At 40.8% G+C, this 17,241-nt stretch overlaps 1 protein-coding gene across 3 annotated transcripts in view; it reads left to right on the top strand.

Annotated features, from left to right (window-relative positions):
* Positions 1–17,241, top strand: part of LOC132399690 (nucleolar protein 4-like) — a 305,251-nt gene that overhangs the window by 181,907 nt on the left and 106,103 nt on the right. For all 3 annotated transcript variants that reach the window (XM_059980370.1, XM_059980352.1, XM_059980361.1), the window contains exon 6: positions 6,084–6,388. In XM_059980370.1, coding sequence (XP_059836353.1) covers positions 6,084–6,388 — 305 coding nt within the window. The remainder of the gene's footprint in view (positions 1–6,083; positions 6,389–17,241) is intronic.

Genomic DNA, 17,241 nt, shown 5'->3' with positions numbered 1-17,241 from the left:
TATCTGAGTGCTGATATGACATTACCAATGGAAAATTCCACAAGGCGCTGAGAAGGTTCCCAGGTGATGTGCAGGTTTCTCAGGCAGTTCTGAGAAGTGACCTCATGTAATGAACAGATGTTCATGAAAAATAGAAAAACATTGCATAAAGTGAGAAATAAAGATCTCGATCGTGTATCGTCAGGGTCAGACTGAACATATGCCGCTTAACAGTACAGTAGGCTGATCATGTGACAAGTAAAGATCTATCATGATGAACTGAAAATTGAAGGTAATTGTGAATATTAAGCAGGCTGGTTGCAGAAATTTTAAAAAAGGCACAACAGTCTGCTGATCACAAAAATCTAACACCATAACATGTCAATGCAGCTGATTGGTTTCGTAGCTTACATAAAGGCATTAAATTTTTGAAAGCAATGCTGATGAAAATCTAACACGGGTACAAGACTTACAGTGCTGATTATTTTTATATGTTATATAACCCTAAAAAAAAGGTGAAATATAATTAAAGTGCACTGTAACCTTTTAATCAAAACACAGCATTGTAGGAGGAGACTGAAAACCTGTTGTTCAGCAGCTGATTCTGGTTTTCTCCTGATGCCGCTGAGCTGCTTTTGTTACCCATCACACATCATATTTTCATTATATTAATTGTATGTAATAATTTATTCATGTATGTATGTATGTATGGTGAACAAGTGTAAAGCAAAGACTGCTTACTGGTGGCACCTAAATTCAGAGTTGAAAATGATGGTAATCCTAAGCAATCTCATTATATATTCTAAAATCCGAAAAAAGTCCTAAATCCAAAACAATTCTTGCCTCAAGCATTTCAGATAAGGGGTACTTAACCTGCAGTGAGAAGTGGGCATGTCCTGAATGGTGAGGGCCCTTAATGATGGATGCTTCCTTCGGTACTGCCTTTCGAGAACATCATTAATGATGGGGAGGTAGTGCCTAGGATGATTCTGAACTGCAATGTCCATCGAGGTTTTTGTTCAGACTTAGGTATTTTTAGGTCCGTAGGGATAGTTTTAGGGACGGTACGGGGAAATGGTGATCAGGTTAGGGTTTTAGGAAGGTATGAGGTGGGAGTTCGAGGTCAGGGGCACTAAAAGAAGAATCAGAGGTAGGAATCCATTTAGGTTGGCAGGCACTGAAGTCACAAACGATTTCGAGGTCAGCGAGTTCTAGGTTGGATGTCCAAGTGGACAGGAGGGACAGGCACAGGGGCCAGTTAGACAACCTCCCCTTCCCCCCGCCCCCCAGCAAAATCTGTAATTCGAGGCCTGAAGGTCAAAATCCCATAATTGTTAAATCCAGGGATTGAGGCTTGAAGGTCAAAGTTGTGTGATTGTCAAGTCCTGGGGCAGTGGGAGGCTCACCGTCTGTGAGTCCAAGGCCAAAGGCTGGAGGCCTGGTGATGGCCTGTCTTGAATTGCAAGCCTGTCCATGAGTTTGAGTGGGTGGGAGAGTGAGAAAGGGGCTCGTCTTAGTATTGTTTTGTTTTTTGCTGCTTCTGTTGCTCTGCTGAACATTGTGTCTTGCTATATTGGTGCTGGAATGTGTGGTGAAACTTACGGACTGCCCCCAGCACATCCTTAGATGTGTTGGTTGTTAATGCAAATGACATATTTCACTGCATGTTTCAATGTACATGTGATAAATAAATCTGAATCTCAATCTAAATCTGCTGAATTTACAACCCTCTGCAGTCTATTTTGACTCTGTCCATTGGAGTCTCAATACTGGTCTGTGATGTAACCAGTCAGAATGCTCTCCATCATACTATATCTACAGGGATCCTGGTGACATACCAAATCTCCTCAAACTTCTAGCTAAGCAGAGTTGCTAGCATGTTTTCTTCATGATTGCATTAATGTGTTGGGTCTGGAACAAATCCTTAGAGATGTTGACACAAAGGAACTTAAAGCTGTTCATTCTGTCCACCAATCAATGAGGACTAGTATGAGTCTTCCCTTTCCTGAAGTCTACAATTAATTTCTTGGTCTTGACGCAAAGTGCGAGGTTGTTGTTGCCACTCAACCAGCCAATCTATCTCACCTCTGTAAGCCTCCTCATTGTCATCTGAGATTTTACCTTCAAAGCTGTATGTCTGGATAGCTATAAGCAGCACTGGGGCCCCAAAGGGGACTGTATTGGCCCCCCTCCAGTTTACTCTATATACCTTGGACTTAAGATACAACACTGAGTTGTGTCATTTGTAGAAATTGTCTGATGACTCAGCAATAATTGGGTGTATAAAGGGAGGATGGGACGATGAATACAGGGCCTTTGTCAAATAGAGGACTTTGTCAAAATGGTCCAAGTTGAATCATCTGCAGCTCAGCATCAGTAAGACAAAGGAGATGGTGATAGACTTTAGGAAGACTAAGCCTGCACTGCTCCCTGTTACTATTGATGGTGAGGATGTGGATGTGGTGAGGACCTCCAAGTACCTGGGAGTGCACCTGGATGCTAGACTTGAGTGGAGCACCAACACAATGGCTGTGTACAAGAAGGGCCAGAGTCGCCTCAACTTCCTGAGGTCCTGTAGAGTATGCATCCTACTCCTTTGCATGTTCCACCAGTCTGTTGTCACCAGTACAATCCTCTATGTGGTGGTGTGCTGGGGCTAACAGGCTCAGTAACCTGATGAGAAAGTCTGGCTCTGTTATAGGAATCAAACTGGACACACTGGAGGCTGTGTAGAGAAAATGACCCTGTGGAAAATCTTGGCAATTCTAGAATATGTTTCTCACCCTCTGCATGCCACCTTGGCTGAACAGAGGGGCACTTTCAATAATAGACTAAGACAACTGTGCTGTTCCAAAGAGCGCTATATAAGGTTATTCTTACCCTTGCAAATTGGGCTTTTTTAATGGGTCGACCTAGAGCCAGGGAAGTGATGACCCCCCTCCTGTTAGACAGTTTGAGGTAACTTATTTTTTATTCTTCCTTACTTCTCTTCTAATATTTATATCTGTTCACTTGTAATGCAACTGTGACACTGTAATTTCTTTTGCAATCAATAAAGTATCAATTGACAATGGTGTCTTCTTGCAAATTTATAAATGCCTTTTGAGCTGTGCTTGGCTACACAGTCATGGGTGTAAAGAGAGTTGAGTATTGGCCAAGCACGCAGTCTTGAGCTGTGCCTGTTTTGATGGTCAACAAGAAGGAACTGTTATCACCAGTTTTTGTTATCAGAACTGCTCAGGGAATGGCTTTTTTATTTTCTGCACCATTTGGAGACTGTTGTGTGTGAAGATCCAAGGAAATCAGCAGTATATGAGGTACCCAACCTTCTGGTCTGGCACCAGCAATCATTAACGAAAATATCTGCAGATGCTGGAAATCCAAACAACCCACACACAATGTTGGAGGAACTCCAACCTGAGTGTCTCATGTATTTTATGAATGTAATTAGGGTTCTGATCGGCCTAGGTTACTTCAGGTCTGGGGTCTTTCTCAGGATGATGCATTATAACCTTGAAAATACAATAGCCTGGGATTCAGAGTTCTCTCTTTTAGTGTTCTAACATGCACAGCATTAATGCTGCATTATTGCTGCATCTGATCTCCTGGAAATTGGCCAGAACTGTTTAAGGTAATTTAGCACATGGATTCATGCAATAAGATGGGATTCCTTTTAGTAACCTGTTGGGAATTCTATACGGAGCTTGTAGCTGCTGATTCACTCATGTTCTAAGTGCTAGAGAATGAGAAAGCACTATATAAATTCCAGTATTGTGAAAGCTGACATGGAAGTCAGGAAAAATGCAGAGGCATAGAGAACAAATATGCTCCTCTCAGTATGTCTTGTAGTCTTCCAGAGATCAACTGCTGTGTAATGAGTGACCCCAAGACATTGAGGTGAGGACTGGATGAAAGACTATGTAATTCAGCGCTAGTGGTTTCTGAGGCATGGATCAGTGAAGGACCCTTAGTGAATTATTTCATGCTGGCTAATGAAAAGTGAGGCTGATAGATCCCGTGTGTTTGATGTGATATTTTAAGTGCAATCTTATTCCTGAATGCTGAGCAATATGCTCCTGGGAATTTTAGTAAATGAACAGTGAAGGTCATAAGTTTCCTCCAAAAGCTCCAATTGCTATCAACCATGGAAGGAACATCTGCTGTGCAAACTATGATGTCAATTGCCCCACTGAGGTAAGTTGCAACTGGGTCAACTTCCCAGTGGTCACACTAGCACAGGATTTGCAGGTAACAATGTGTGTTAATATGTCCAGTTTCTAGGTAAACATCCCTCAGCCGTCAAAAGTGACCCCTGCAACAGTAATTAGTAATTCTACGAAGAAGCTATTTATTCAAAATTGTATACTGGCACAAACCAACTAAGTCCTTTTGCACATGCACAGGTGTTTGAGGAGCTCAGATAACTTCTAATTCTTCTTCCTGCTTCAGAGCCATATACGTCCACCTTATTTATTGGTTGTACGCATGTTCAGCTGAAGGATCTTCACTTCAAATAAATGCAAAATTCTCTCTGCTGTGTCTATCTCGGTTTCACCAAATTTTATACTGAATTACCGCCAGTAATCAAGGCTATCTTTGCTGGTTTGATGTAAATTTAATTATCAGACTCAGAATGGCATTATTGAATCCAACTTGAGGTAATACGGTATTGCAGAATTTTAAGTGAATGTTAATGCTCTTTTTGGAATGAGGTACTTTATGACTTTAACATTTCAGAGAATTGATCTTTCATGAGTTATTAGCTGAAAGGATCATGTATAGGATATTCTAGCAATCTTACACTACACAGCTGCAAGTGCACATGGACCTAGCAATGACATTGCTGCTGGGATTTTCCCTATAGTTAACAGCTGATGCAAAAGCATTTCCTTTCAATCCATATCAGCCTCAATTTTTGAGTGTTACCATCTTATTGTCATTAATGCTGATTATTTTTTAATTTACAATTTTTTTCTGTCATTGCAAGATTGAGATTTTTATAACAAATGTAGTGCATCCCATATCATTTGATATGATATTTGAATTAGAAATATAGGCAGTAACTCTACAATTATACACAGCTTTTACAAGTAACAAAAATTTGCATTATTCTTTTCCAGTTTAATTTTAGAATATTTTTTTTCAGAGTTGATATAAAGTATATTAGGATAAAGTTTGACACTGTAGTTTCGAAAATCACACGTTCATGATATAAAGGTAGTGATGCTTCTAAGGGACAAGTATGTAATTTTTAAAAATCTGTATTGTCCAAGAAGTGGCATGTAGCAGGTACAAAGTTACACAATTCCTGCTCAGCCCAACACGAAGCTAAAGACATCCTATGCACTTCTAATGCACACAAAGATTTGTTATGGGCAAGTAGTTAACTACTGTAATTTCTTGCTGAGGCCTATGAAATCTTGTTTCAAGAACTGTCATTGTAAAATCTATGCAAAATGAAAACCTGTATAAAGAAACGGTGTTTGTGATCTTCAAAACTCAGTGGTAACAGAATAGATTATAACATTAGTGCAAAACAAATTGCTTCAATCATTTCTATTTCTTTACAACATTAATACCTTTATAATTTTTTTAGAATGGAAACTAGTGAGGTTGCTTTGAGCTGAGTTATTTTTGGTGCATTAACAATCAAGACAGGCTACGTAGCTCATCATATTGGTTACTCAGCTAACATTATCTTGTCAATTTTACTTTCTGAGTAGGAATCCTTATTAAAAACTCTTGAAAATATCAGTAATAATAGATGAATTTATTGGTTAAATTTAATTAAGATGCACCATTTGCTGCAGGCATCCAGTGTCAGAATCCATGAACTGGTATTTACTTTAGCCAGTAGGCTGTACAATTGATGTAAAGGTCTGCTTCTGCATACAGCTACACATTTTTCGACAAGTCCAGTTGGCACTGTATATTAACATGCCATATGTATCAAGGACATGGAAAGAAAATTGTGGATTTTGGGTGGCATGATCACTTTTTATTGTGCTCCATTGAAGAGTAAACAGTTCTGCTCATGCTATGAAATATGATGTTGGTTCAGTAAAGTAGATATGCCCTAAGCTCTGGCATTTTTCTTTTTACAGAAGATTCATCTGTGGAATGTTTCAATGGCAATGAGCCCTTAGTGCTTAATTCTAATGCTGCGGAGGGAGGTCTCTGTGGGGCAGTGTATACAAGCATGGGAGATATTAATGGCAATGGCTCAACCCATCCAGACCACCCTGCTGCCCATGATGAGCAACCAATAAACCTGAGTGACAGTCCTCTATCAGTTCAGGTAACACCAGAATATGGCACAGATAACAGCAGTAATGGAAGAAGAAGCCGCATCAAATATACAGTTACTGAAATTAAAATGGAACGAGATTCAAAAGATTTGGGAAATAAGGTAAGAAATTATAAGGTAAGAAATCATAAGATGTTACAATAATTTTTATTTGTAGAATTTGAAACTGCAATTGCTTAGCATATATGTTGCAATTATAGAAAAATCATCCATCAGCAGCCATTGAAAAAATTACATTCATAAGAAAAACATTGTATTTTTCAACACTTTTTTCAATATACTGTAACTATAATGTTATATGGACAGTTTGATAATAGTATAGTTAATATTTCATTGTCCAGTAATGTACTTTTATAGAAACTTTGAAGAAGCAATATTGATTATTAAATTAGATAAGCACGTAGTTTATGTTACAGGTTGGTCTTTGTAATTGTTCACATAATACAATTGTCCATATAATACCAATTGTCAATATAACACTTGTTGTTATGGCATTTATACCATAATGTGCATGCAATTTCTTAGACATTTATGGGGGTGATTATTTTCACTACAACGTCTGATTTGGAGGATCTGTTTCACACTCACAATAGGACAAAGCTGTTGAATGTCATAGCATCTGATATGTCTGCTTTTCATGTCATGTGGTTATGTGTTGACACAGTAGAAAGAAGTGGTTCATTGCAAACATAGAGGTAATTTTCTTATTAGCATCATCTGCTAAATATCTCAGTGAGTTTATATAGTGAGCATTTCAAAGGAGGGAGTTGCCAGCCTTACTTCTGTAATCTCAGTTGACTGCCAATTACATGCCCTTATTGGTCTGGGTGAATTTAGAAATGGTGTGGAGAAACTCTCTCAAATCTGTTCCTTGTTGCTAACCTCTGGAGGAGAGGTTGCCAGCTCAACACAGTCCTGGAGATTTCTTTGTATTATCCAGTCAAACATCTCATAAGCAGAATTAAATATTATTTAATCTGATATTTACATTTTGTAAGTGAAGGGGTACTCAGGAAGTTGCAGAGTTTGCTTTGAAGTGGAACAGCAAAGTAAATTATCAATCCAGTAGCTTTTCAGAACTATTATATCCCTTTTCTACAAAAACCTTTCTGGATGCGTATTTTAGGTGTGTTCCTGGCACAAAATGCACGTTCTACCGTCAGCAGTGATTCTGGAAAGCTGGATTATATACAACAGGCAGATTAAGACACTCAGAAAATACCATCACTGCTGTCTCCTCAAAATGCTCCAACCTCACTGGAAGAAAAAGCATTTCAACACCAATGTTCTCAATTACGTCAATATCCCTATTGCTGAGACTGTAGTTGCACTCATTAGGCTTCACTGGGCAGAAACACATACCATTATGCACCATCCCCCTGTTTAAAACTTTGTCATGGGAAGAAATTAGTAAGTGGACAGCAGAAGAGATTGAAGGATGTGTCCAAATCCTCCGTGTAATTTGCAGCACCCCACTGACTCTTGGAAATCCTTAGCTCTGAACTGCTCAAAATGGAGAAAAAATTTGGCATGTTTTGAGAACTTGTTATAGGATCATTCAGAAGATTGCATAAATGGAAGAAGCACACTGACTGGCTGCTCCACATGCTACATTTCAGGCATCTCCTGCCCAAATGTGGAAAGTCTGTGGCCCTGACATTGGCCTCATTACTTTGAGAGGTTGGAGTAAAAGCCAGCTAGTCTTGATTCTGCAGGAATGCATTAGGATAAAGGCTATTCATGTATTGTGCATGCACCTTATGATTAAGTATTAAGACTTCCAAAATGATCTGAATGTACTGGCTTTCTTGTCGTATTAAGTATGAATTTTCAGACACAAGTCAGGCTTTTCTCTGATAGAGCTATTAACAAACCCAAGGTAAAATTGAAATTCTAAATGTTGAAGGAGAAACAATTTCAAGATGTGTTCTTAAAGGTTAAGACTATTATAACTTATTATCATCTTCGATGTCAGGTGTCAGTTCAGTCTCCTGAACCGGTATGGATAATTTCAATCACCTCTACTCTGAACTGATTCTATGAGCTACAGTCTAACATTCAAGGCCTCTTTACAACTCATTCATTCAGTATATTTATTTGCACAACTTGTCTTCTTTTGCACATTGGTTGTCTGTCAGTTTTGTCTATTTATACTTTTCATTAAAGTATTTTGTATTTCCTTTTTCCTGTAAATGCCTGCAAGAAAATGATAACAAATACATCCCTTCGTAATAAATTTACATTGAACTTTGAGATTTGTGATACAGTAATGAATTAGTGTACCAATTGCCAATGAAATTCTGCCAAATTTGAAATCCAATTATAAGTGGTGAGATGCTGCACCAAATATATTGTGATAGATGTATTATGTTCATAATTCAAAGCATTCCCAAGATGAGTAAGGCATTTTTGTTTAAATTATCTGCAATTACTTTTCTTAGTCAATTGATCGCAATAATCTTATTGAAACCAGCCAGTTTTTTAAACAAGATAACATGAATCCTGAAGGCAGTGCACTATTTAAATTTCAAAGTCCTACTGTGTACACCTTAGTTAGCCACTAACAATTCTAGGTTTTACGCAAGCTGTTTCAAGGCAAGAATAGAGAAGAGCAAACTGACAAAAAGGCTTATCATTTAATGTCTCTCAAATGGTGTTTTAATTATTCATGTGTCTTACTAAATCACTGGCTTTGAATAATTATTTATATACTTAGTACATCAAACTGATTGTTAGTAGTCAGCTTTCTGATTGACATGCTGCATCACGCTGGCAGGATTCAAGAGTTATGAAGCAGTGCTCTGTTCCTTGCCTTTCTCCAATAGTCCACTCTTCTCCTATCAGATTCCTTCTTCTCCAGCCCCTTACCTTTCCCACCCACCTGGCTTCATCTATCATCTTCAAGCTAATCCTCCTTCCTCAACCCCCACCTTTTTATGCTGGCGTCTTCCATTCTCCTTTCCAGTCCTGAAGAAGGATCTTGGCCTGAAATGTCAACTGTTCATTCATTTCAATGAATGCTGTCTAACCTGCTGAGTTCCTGCAGCATTTTGTGTGTGTTGCTTTGGGTTTCCAGCATCTGTAGAATTTCTCATGTTTATTCAGCATGGCTCCTACTGTCATTGATTTGCTGATGGTAGAATAATTTGAAATCCGTATATATAGAGGGATATTAATTTTTTTTAAGAAAAAAATCTGCAGATGCTGGAAATCCAAGCAACACACACAAAATGCTGGAGGAACTCAGCATAACAGGCAGCATCAATGGAAAAGAGTATAGTCGATGGTTTGAGACCTTTCGGCAGGACCTGTAGAACATAATTTTGGACGTTCCTAAAATTCTCCACAGTTGGAGTATTGTTCAAATCATGACTATCGCTCTGTCTGGCTGTAGATGAACAGTTTGAGATTGACTGCTACTAATTATTTCATGAAACTACTTTCAAAGTAGAAGGCAAATTAAGTGAGTCTTGTTCTATGTTCCCCTGTAATTTTAGCTGGAACTCAGGAGTTCCAAAGTATAAAGTGCATTTATTATCAAACTATGTATACTACATACGATCTGGAGATCCATCTCCTTACAGGCAGCCACCAAACAAAGAAACCCAATAGGACGATTAAAAAAGAAGATCCTCAAACACAAAATGTGCAAAAAAAACCAAATTGTGCAGCAGTAAAAATAAGGAAATAATATTCAGAACTGAATTTCACAGCAGTGAGCTACGATTCAGGAGTACATTAGTTGCAGGCCACAGCCTCGGGACAGTGCAGAGATGACTAAACCTCACGGAGCAGCAAACAGAACCATCCTGTCCCCGGCCCCGATGCCCTGACCCGTTCAATCTGGCCCAGTGCTGACATTGTTGAAACTTTGGGCCCTGCTACTTTAATATGCTCTCGGGCCTGGGCCCTGCTGTCTTGACTCAGCCTGTACCTGACCTTTCCAATTTGGCCCCCTGCTTAAATTCATCAAACCTCTAGTCTTTCCTCAGTCTTGGGCCCCACTGCTTTGACTCTGCATCGTCTCTGCTCACCTTGCCTCAGTTCTGCCGCATCGAATTGCCTCCTAGTCCACTCCAGCAATAGCCAAACATTGGCTCATCCCCCACTCTCGGGCCTGGGCCCCACTGCCTCCATTCGGCCCACACACACACTGACACAACCAACCTGCACCTTGGAGACTTCAGTTCACACTGCGAAAATAGCAGGTTGTACAGGTGGCTCAGCAGCTGAACTTTTAAAAGGCTGATTGCAGTGATCATGTGAGAAAAGATGTGATAAATACTGTCATTTCTTGTTTTGCCTGCTACTAGCAAGTTGTCGCTGTGCTTCACCAGCACCATCTTAAACTGTCCAGTGTATATGATTAGAAACTATGTAGATAACTTCTGAAATTATGTTGATTTTGGAGGGTAGAGACATAAAATTGGACGCAGAAGTATTCAGAGTAGAGAGATTGTGAGCGTTTATCTTAGAACATTGATGTTAAAGAGATATCAAATAATTGTCTTCAAAATTTTGAGAATTTTTTTTACATAGCAGGAAGGGAGTAACTTTCCTATGGTAAATAAGACAGTAGAAATCATAGACCTAAAATAATGGCAGCAAGTAAAAGAATATTGCTGACACAACGTGAGTTGTAAAGATCGAGATGCACTCCAATGGGGGCAGCAGAAGTGCATTTAGAAGAACTTTTTTTCTAGGCAACCAGGTATGTGTGTGAAAAGAACAAATTTTCAGGATTATGTGGAAATCGTTTGAGATGTAGACCTAAATGGGACAGCTGGATGGGCCCAATAGACTTGACGTCTATCTTCTTTGTTGTAGTGTTTGTCTACTATAACATTGAGTAGAGATCCTTTAAGGATTTTTATTTGTAAAATTAACAGTATTATATTGAAGCCAAGAAACTGGTTTGCATATGTGTTCACTTTTTGAGGTGTTATCTTTGATTTTATACACAGTAGATCATGCTGGAGTTTATTTAGGATTGAAACCAAGCTGAGAGAGGGATGGAATTGGGAGACAGAGGCAGGTGGATGATAGCTTAAAGCAGACAAAAGAAAACGAGGCAAGTGGAGCAAGGTAGGGGAGGGTAAAGGTGGAGACAGCCTGGAGGGTGATAAGTTGAAACACAAAGGCTACCAATACTCTATTCTGACAGTAAGGGAGGTGTATTTGGGGAGGGATGAGGGAATCATAAAGGGGTGGGTTGAAGTGGGTGAGTGCTAGGTGGATGCAAATGGAGAGGGGAAGAAATTGGGGGAAGGGATTATAAATATTAACATAACGCTGAAGACTATTCAAAAGATTAGTATACAAGTATCAATATTATGTTTTCAATTTTGCTGAAAACATCATTATCAGATAAAGTATTACAATTATTGAAAAAGGTATGATTCACTTCATTTATTTATAACTGTTCACTTTTCTATTTGAAAAGACCTGTTGGGATGATCTGTGCATGCTTGGGAAATACGCTAGTATTCTTATAATTTTATATCTCAACTTAAATATAGCATGCGCAAAGCAAGTTGCAGATTACCGATTTAGGAGAAATACATCAGAATTTTATTTTAATTTCGATCAAGATGCTGCTGTTCAAGTTGAGATAATTTTTTTGAGCTCTTCCTAATGGACGGTAAAGTCCATTAAAATCCATGATTGAGCTTTTCCAGTCAAAGCTTAATTTTAAATGAACGTTAAAATTGTAATCATCTGTTTATGTGTCCATGTTATCCTTCTTACTTTTCTTGACTTCTTTGTAGCTTCTGGTATGATTCAGCAAGATGTTCTCCACCATGCTTTTTCAGCACTAACTTGTTTATACTTTTACTGTTAAAGGGAATAAGTGTTTTGGCTGGTGATTAGGGTGGTAAGTAAGCAGGCTGCCAATGTTCTGAATGCTGTTGAATTTTCCTGTATTTTGTTGGAGTAGCATTCATCCAAGCAACTGAACAGTAATCCATCACACAGCTGGATTGTGCCTTGCAAATGGTGAAATGTTTTTGAGAAACCAGGAGATGAGGTTGATTATTTCAGAATACCCTGCATATGATTTGCTTCAGTTGCCACAGTATTTGTATGGCTGTTGATATTTCATGATCGTAATGACTTTGACATCAGAGGATATCAATTGTTGGAAATTAGCATGACCTCACATTTTTGTGGTGCATATGTATAAATGGTGTAATAAGACTATTGAATGTTTTGTAAGTACAACCTCGCATCTACTTTGTTGTGACCTTGCACCTTACTGCGTAAAAGAATCTCAGGGTTGTATGTGGTGATATGTATGTTCTCTGATAATAAATTTTACTTTGAACTTTGAATTATCTTCACTGCACTTTTTCTGTAACAGTAACCCTTTATTCTGCACCCTGTTATTATTTTACCTTGTCCTACTTCAATGCATTATTGTAATGAATTGATCTGTATGGATAGTATGCAAGACAAGTTTTCACTATGCCTTGGTACACATGACAATATTAATTTACCAATGTTTAGACTTTGCTGCATGTAAGCATTTCACTTTTTGAGGAGATGCAAGTTAGTTGTGAACAAAGAAAGCTGTGCCGTTACTTGCAAACATCTTTGCTTCTCCTGATTATGATTAAGGGAAAACCACTATTGAAACAGCAGTAGATTTTTGGCAAACACAAGGAAATCTGCAGATGCTGGAAAGTTAAGCAACACACACACAAAATGCTGGTGGAATGCAGCAGGCCAGGCAGCATCTATAAGGAGAAGCACTGTTGACGTTTCGGGCCGAGACCCTTCATCAGGACTAACTGAAAGGAAAGATAGCAAGAGATTTGAAAGTAGGAGGGGGAGGGGGAAATGCAAAATGATAGGAGAAGACGGGAGGGGGTGGGGTGAAGCTGAAAGTCGGAAAGGTGATTGGCAAAAGGGATACAGAGCTGGAGAAGGTAAAGGATTATGGGATGGGAGGCCGCGGGAGAAAGAAAGTGGGAGGGGAGCACCAGAGGGAGATGGAGAACCGGCAGAGTGATGGGCAGAAAGTCAGAAAAAAAGGAAGGGGAAGGAAAAGCTAAATATATCAGGAATGGAGTAAGAAGGGGAGGAGAGGCATTAATGGAAGTTAGAGAAGTTAATGTTCATGCCATCAGGTTGGAGACTACCTAGCCAGTATATAAGGTGTTGTTCCTCCAACCTGAGTGTGGCTTCATCTTGACAGTAGAGGAGGCCATGGATAGATATATCAGAATGGGAATGGAACATGGAATTAAAATGTGTGGTATACTATGTCCGGTGCTCCCGGTGTGGCCTTTTATATATTAGTGAGACCCAATGCAGACTGGGAAATCATTTCGCTGAACACCTACGCTCTGTCCACCAGAAAAAGCAGGATCTCCCAGTGGCTACACATTTTAATTCCACATCCCATTCGCATTCTGATATGTCTATCAAAGGCCTCCTCTACTGTCAAGATGAAGCCACAATCAGGTTGGAGGAACAACACCTTATATACCGGCTGGGTAGCCTCCAACCTGATGGCATGAACATTGACTTCTCTAACTTCTGTTAATACCCCTCCTCCCTCTCTCTCTCTGCCAATCACTCTGCCTGTTCACCTCCCTCTGGTGCTCCCCTCCCCCTTTCTTTTTCCCTAGGCCTCCCAGCCCATGATCCTTTAGCTCTGTATCCCTTCTGCCAATCACCTTTCCGGCTCTCAACTTCACCCCACCCCCTCCTGTCTTCCCCTATCATTTTGCATTTCCCCCTCCCCCTCCTACTTTCAAATCTCTGTCTTTCCTTTCAGTTAGTCCTGACGAAGGGTCTTGGCCCAAAACGTCGACAGTGCTTCTCCCTATAGATGCTGCCTGACCTGCTATGTTCCACCAGTATTTTGTGTGTGTTAGTAGATTTTTAGGCTTAGAGAGAGGGAGCCATGACTCTAACCAGAGAAGTTCTTTCTCTCACTGTCTTTTCACTGAAGTTTTTTCAGAGCTTATCAGGAATAATCAGTCAAGTGCTTCTTTGATATAATGGTCAGTCATTCTAATTAACCTTTTGAATTCAGTTCTTGTGAAATCAATAACTGAACAGATAATTGGTCAATCGACTTGATTGGATTTGTTTTCTTAATAGCTATGGCTGGATGATTTTCTACATGGCTGTACATGGTTGTATTGGAGCAAGTTAGCTCAACATGTAGTTAGTTCTGGAATGCATATCTTCAGTACCACAATCAACATACTGTTGGATTCCTACCATACTGAATGGTCTCAGCTGTTTTATAATGTTGATGGTCAAGAGCTGAGAAGGAAGTTTCAGTGGATCATCAATTTAGCACTTCCAGTGAAGATAAAGGTGAATGGTTCAGCTGTGTCCACCAATTCTGGTTTTCATTTTCAAGTATTATTGAGGCCAGATTTGCTGGACTGCAGATAGCTCAAAAGCTGTAACTGGATATTATAAAGAAAGAGGTATGACCAGGGACAGTTTTTAAAATTAAGGCATTTCTCCAAGAGCATGCAAGTCAACAAGTACAGGACTGATAGAATGTTGGGCCATGGATGTCTGATGACTTCACATTTATAGAGGATTGGATGAGGGAGTCTGGCCCAGACTATACCAGAACTCTTATACCACAAACAGAGCACAAGCACAGTGGTTGCTTCATGGCACTTCGACACCATCCAAAGAAGTTTAGCCAGGGAAGTTATTTGTCTTAAGATGCATTTAAACACCTTCAGATTCAAGAACAGCTGTTTCCCTTCAGCCACTCAGTTGTTGAACCAATTGGCACAAACCTAATCTCTACTGTTTGGCAACGCACTAAAATGGACTTTTTTGTTCTAACTGTGTTTTTTCTTGTAAAAAGTTGGTTTATTTTAAGTTTATGTTTTTCTTATGGGTGCTGCTTATATGATGCTATGTAATGGTGATACTAACTAACGTACTTGTGTAAAATGACAGTAAACTTGACTTTGAAGTATTAATTCACTTGACCAGAGGATGTTAGGCTGAAGGGTTTTTTTTTCTGTGTGCCATGACTCACTTCTCTGTATTAGATGGATACCCTTGTATTCTGAGTATGTAGTTTCTGGTCTTACACTCTCTCTCATGAAGGGAAACAGTCTCCTAAATTTACGCTGTCAAACATCTAAGAAATCATGGAGAGACACAAGAGGCCGCTGATGCTGGAATCATGGAGAGACACAAGAGACCGCTGATGCTGGAATCATGGAGAGACACAAGAGACCGCTGATGCTGGAATCACGGAGAGACACAAGAGACCGCTGATGCTGGAATCACGGAGAGACACAAGAGACCGCTGATGCTGGAATCACGGAGAGACACAAGAGACCGCTGATGCTGGAATCACGGAGAGACACAAGAGACCGCTGATGCTGGAATCACGGAGAGACACAAGAGACCGCTGATGCTGGAATCACGGAGAGACACAAGAGACCGCTGATGCTGGAATCACGGAGAGACACAAGAGACCGCTGATGCTGGAATCACGGAGAGACACAAGAGACCGCTGATGCTGGAATCACGGAGAGACACAAGAGACCGCTGATGCTGGAATCACGGAGAGACACAAGAGGCCGCTGATGCTGGAATCACGGAGAGACACAAGAGGCCGCTGATGCTGGAATCACGGAGAGACACAAGAGGCCGCTGATGCTGGAATCACGGAGAGACACAAGAGGCCGCTGATGCTGGAATCACGGAGAGACACAAGAGGCCGCTGATGCTGGAATCACGGAGAGACACAAGAGACCGCTGATGCTGGAATCACGGAGAGACACAAGAGGCCGCTGATGCTGGAATCACGGAGAGACACAAGAGGCCGCTGATGCTGGAATCACGGAGAGACACAAGAGGCCGCTGATGCTGGAATCACGGAGAGACACAAGAGGCCGCTGATGCTGGAATCACGGAGAGACACAAGAGGCCGCTGATGCTGGAATCACGGAGAGACACAAGAGGCCGCTGATGCTGGAATCACGGAGAGACACAAGAGGCCGCTGATGCTGGAATCACGGAGAGACACAAGAGCCCGCTGATGCTGGAATCACGGAGAGACACAAGAGGCCGCTGATGCTGGAATCACGGAGAGACACAAGAGGCCGCTGATGCTGGAATCACGGAGAGACACAAGAGGCCGCTGATGCTGGAATCAGGGAGAGACACAAGAGGCCGCTGATGCTGGAATCACGGAGAGACACAAGAGGCCGCTGATGCTGGAATCACGGAGAGACACAAGAGGCCGCTGATGCTGGAATCATGGAGAGACACAAGAGGCCGCTGATGCTGGAATCACAGAGAGACACAAGAGGCCGCTGATGCTGGAATCACAGAGAGACACAAGAGGCCGCTGATGCTGGAATCATGGAGAGACACAAGAGGCCGCTGATGCTGGAATCAAGGAGAGACACAAGAGGCCGCTGATGCTGGAATCACGGAGAGACACAAGAGACAGCTGATGCTGGAATCATGGAGAGACACAAGAGACAGCTGATGCTGGAATCATGGAGAGACACAAGAGACCGCTGATGCTGGAATCTAGAGTGAAAAGCAAGCTGCCAGAAGGACTCAGTGGTCAAACAGCATCTGTGGAGCCATAGGTATAGTTGACATTTTGAATTGAGTCCATGCAACAGGCTGAGGGTGTTGAGAGAAAGTTGAAATGAGAGGCAGCGTTGGGACAGGCTGGTAGGTGATGGGTGGGATGAGATGAGAGTTGATGATGGGCAGATTTATGTTGGAGAAGGGGTGTTTAAACATGCTTTACTTAGCGGCTGCTGTCTCGACACTTGCCCCTTCCCCTCTCACACCAGAATGTATCTGTCTATCTCCTTCTCTTATCTATTTCTACCGGTTACTTACCAGTCTCTGTCCCACACTTTCATCTCACTTCTATGATTCTGAAGGATATCCAAGAAAGCAAGAGGTAACAACCATTATCAGCAACTTTGGCC

The sequence above is a fragment of the Hypanus sabinus genome, chromosome 1, assembly GCF_030144855.1.
Source record: "Hypanus sabinus isolate sHypSab1 chromosome 1, sHypSab1.hap1, whole genome shotgun sequence".
Classification (NCBI taxonomy): domain Eukaryota; kingdom Metazoa; phylum Chordata; class Chondrichthyes; order Myliobatiformes; family Dasyatidae; genus Hypanus; species Hypanus sabinus.
The sequence above is the reverse complement of the archived record's forward strand: the minus strand, read 5'-3'. Positions and strand labels throughout refer to the sequence as shown.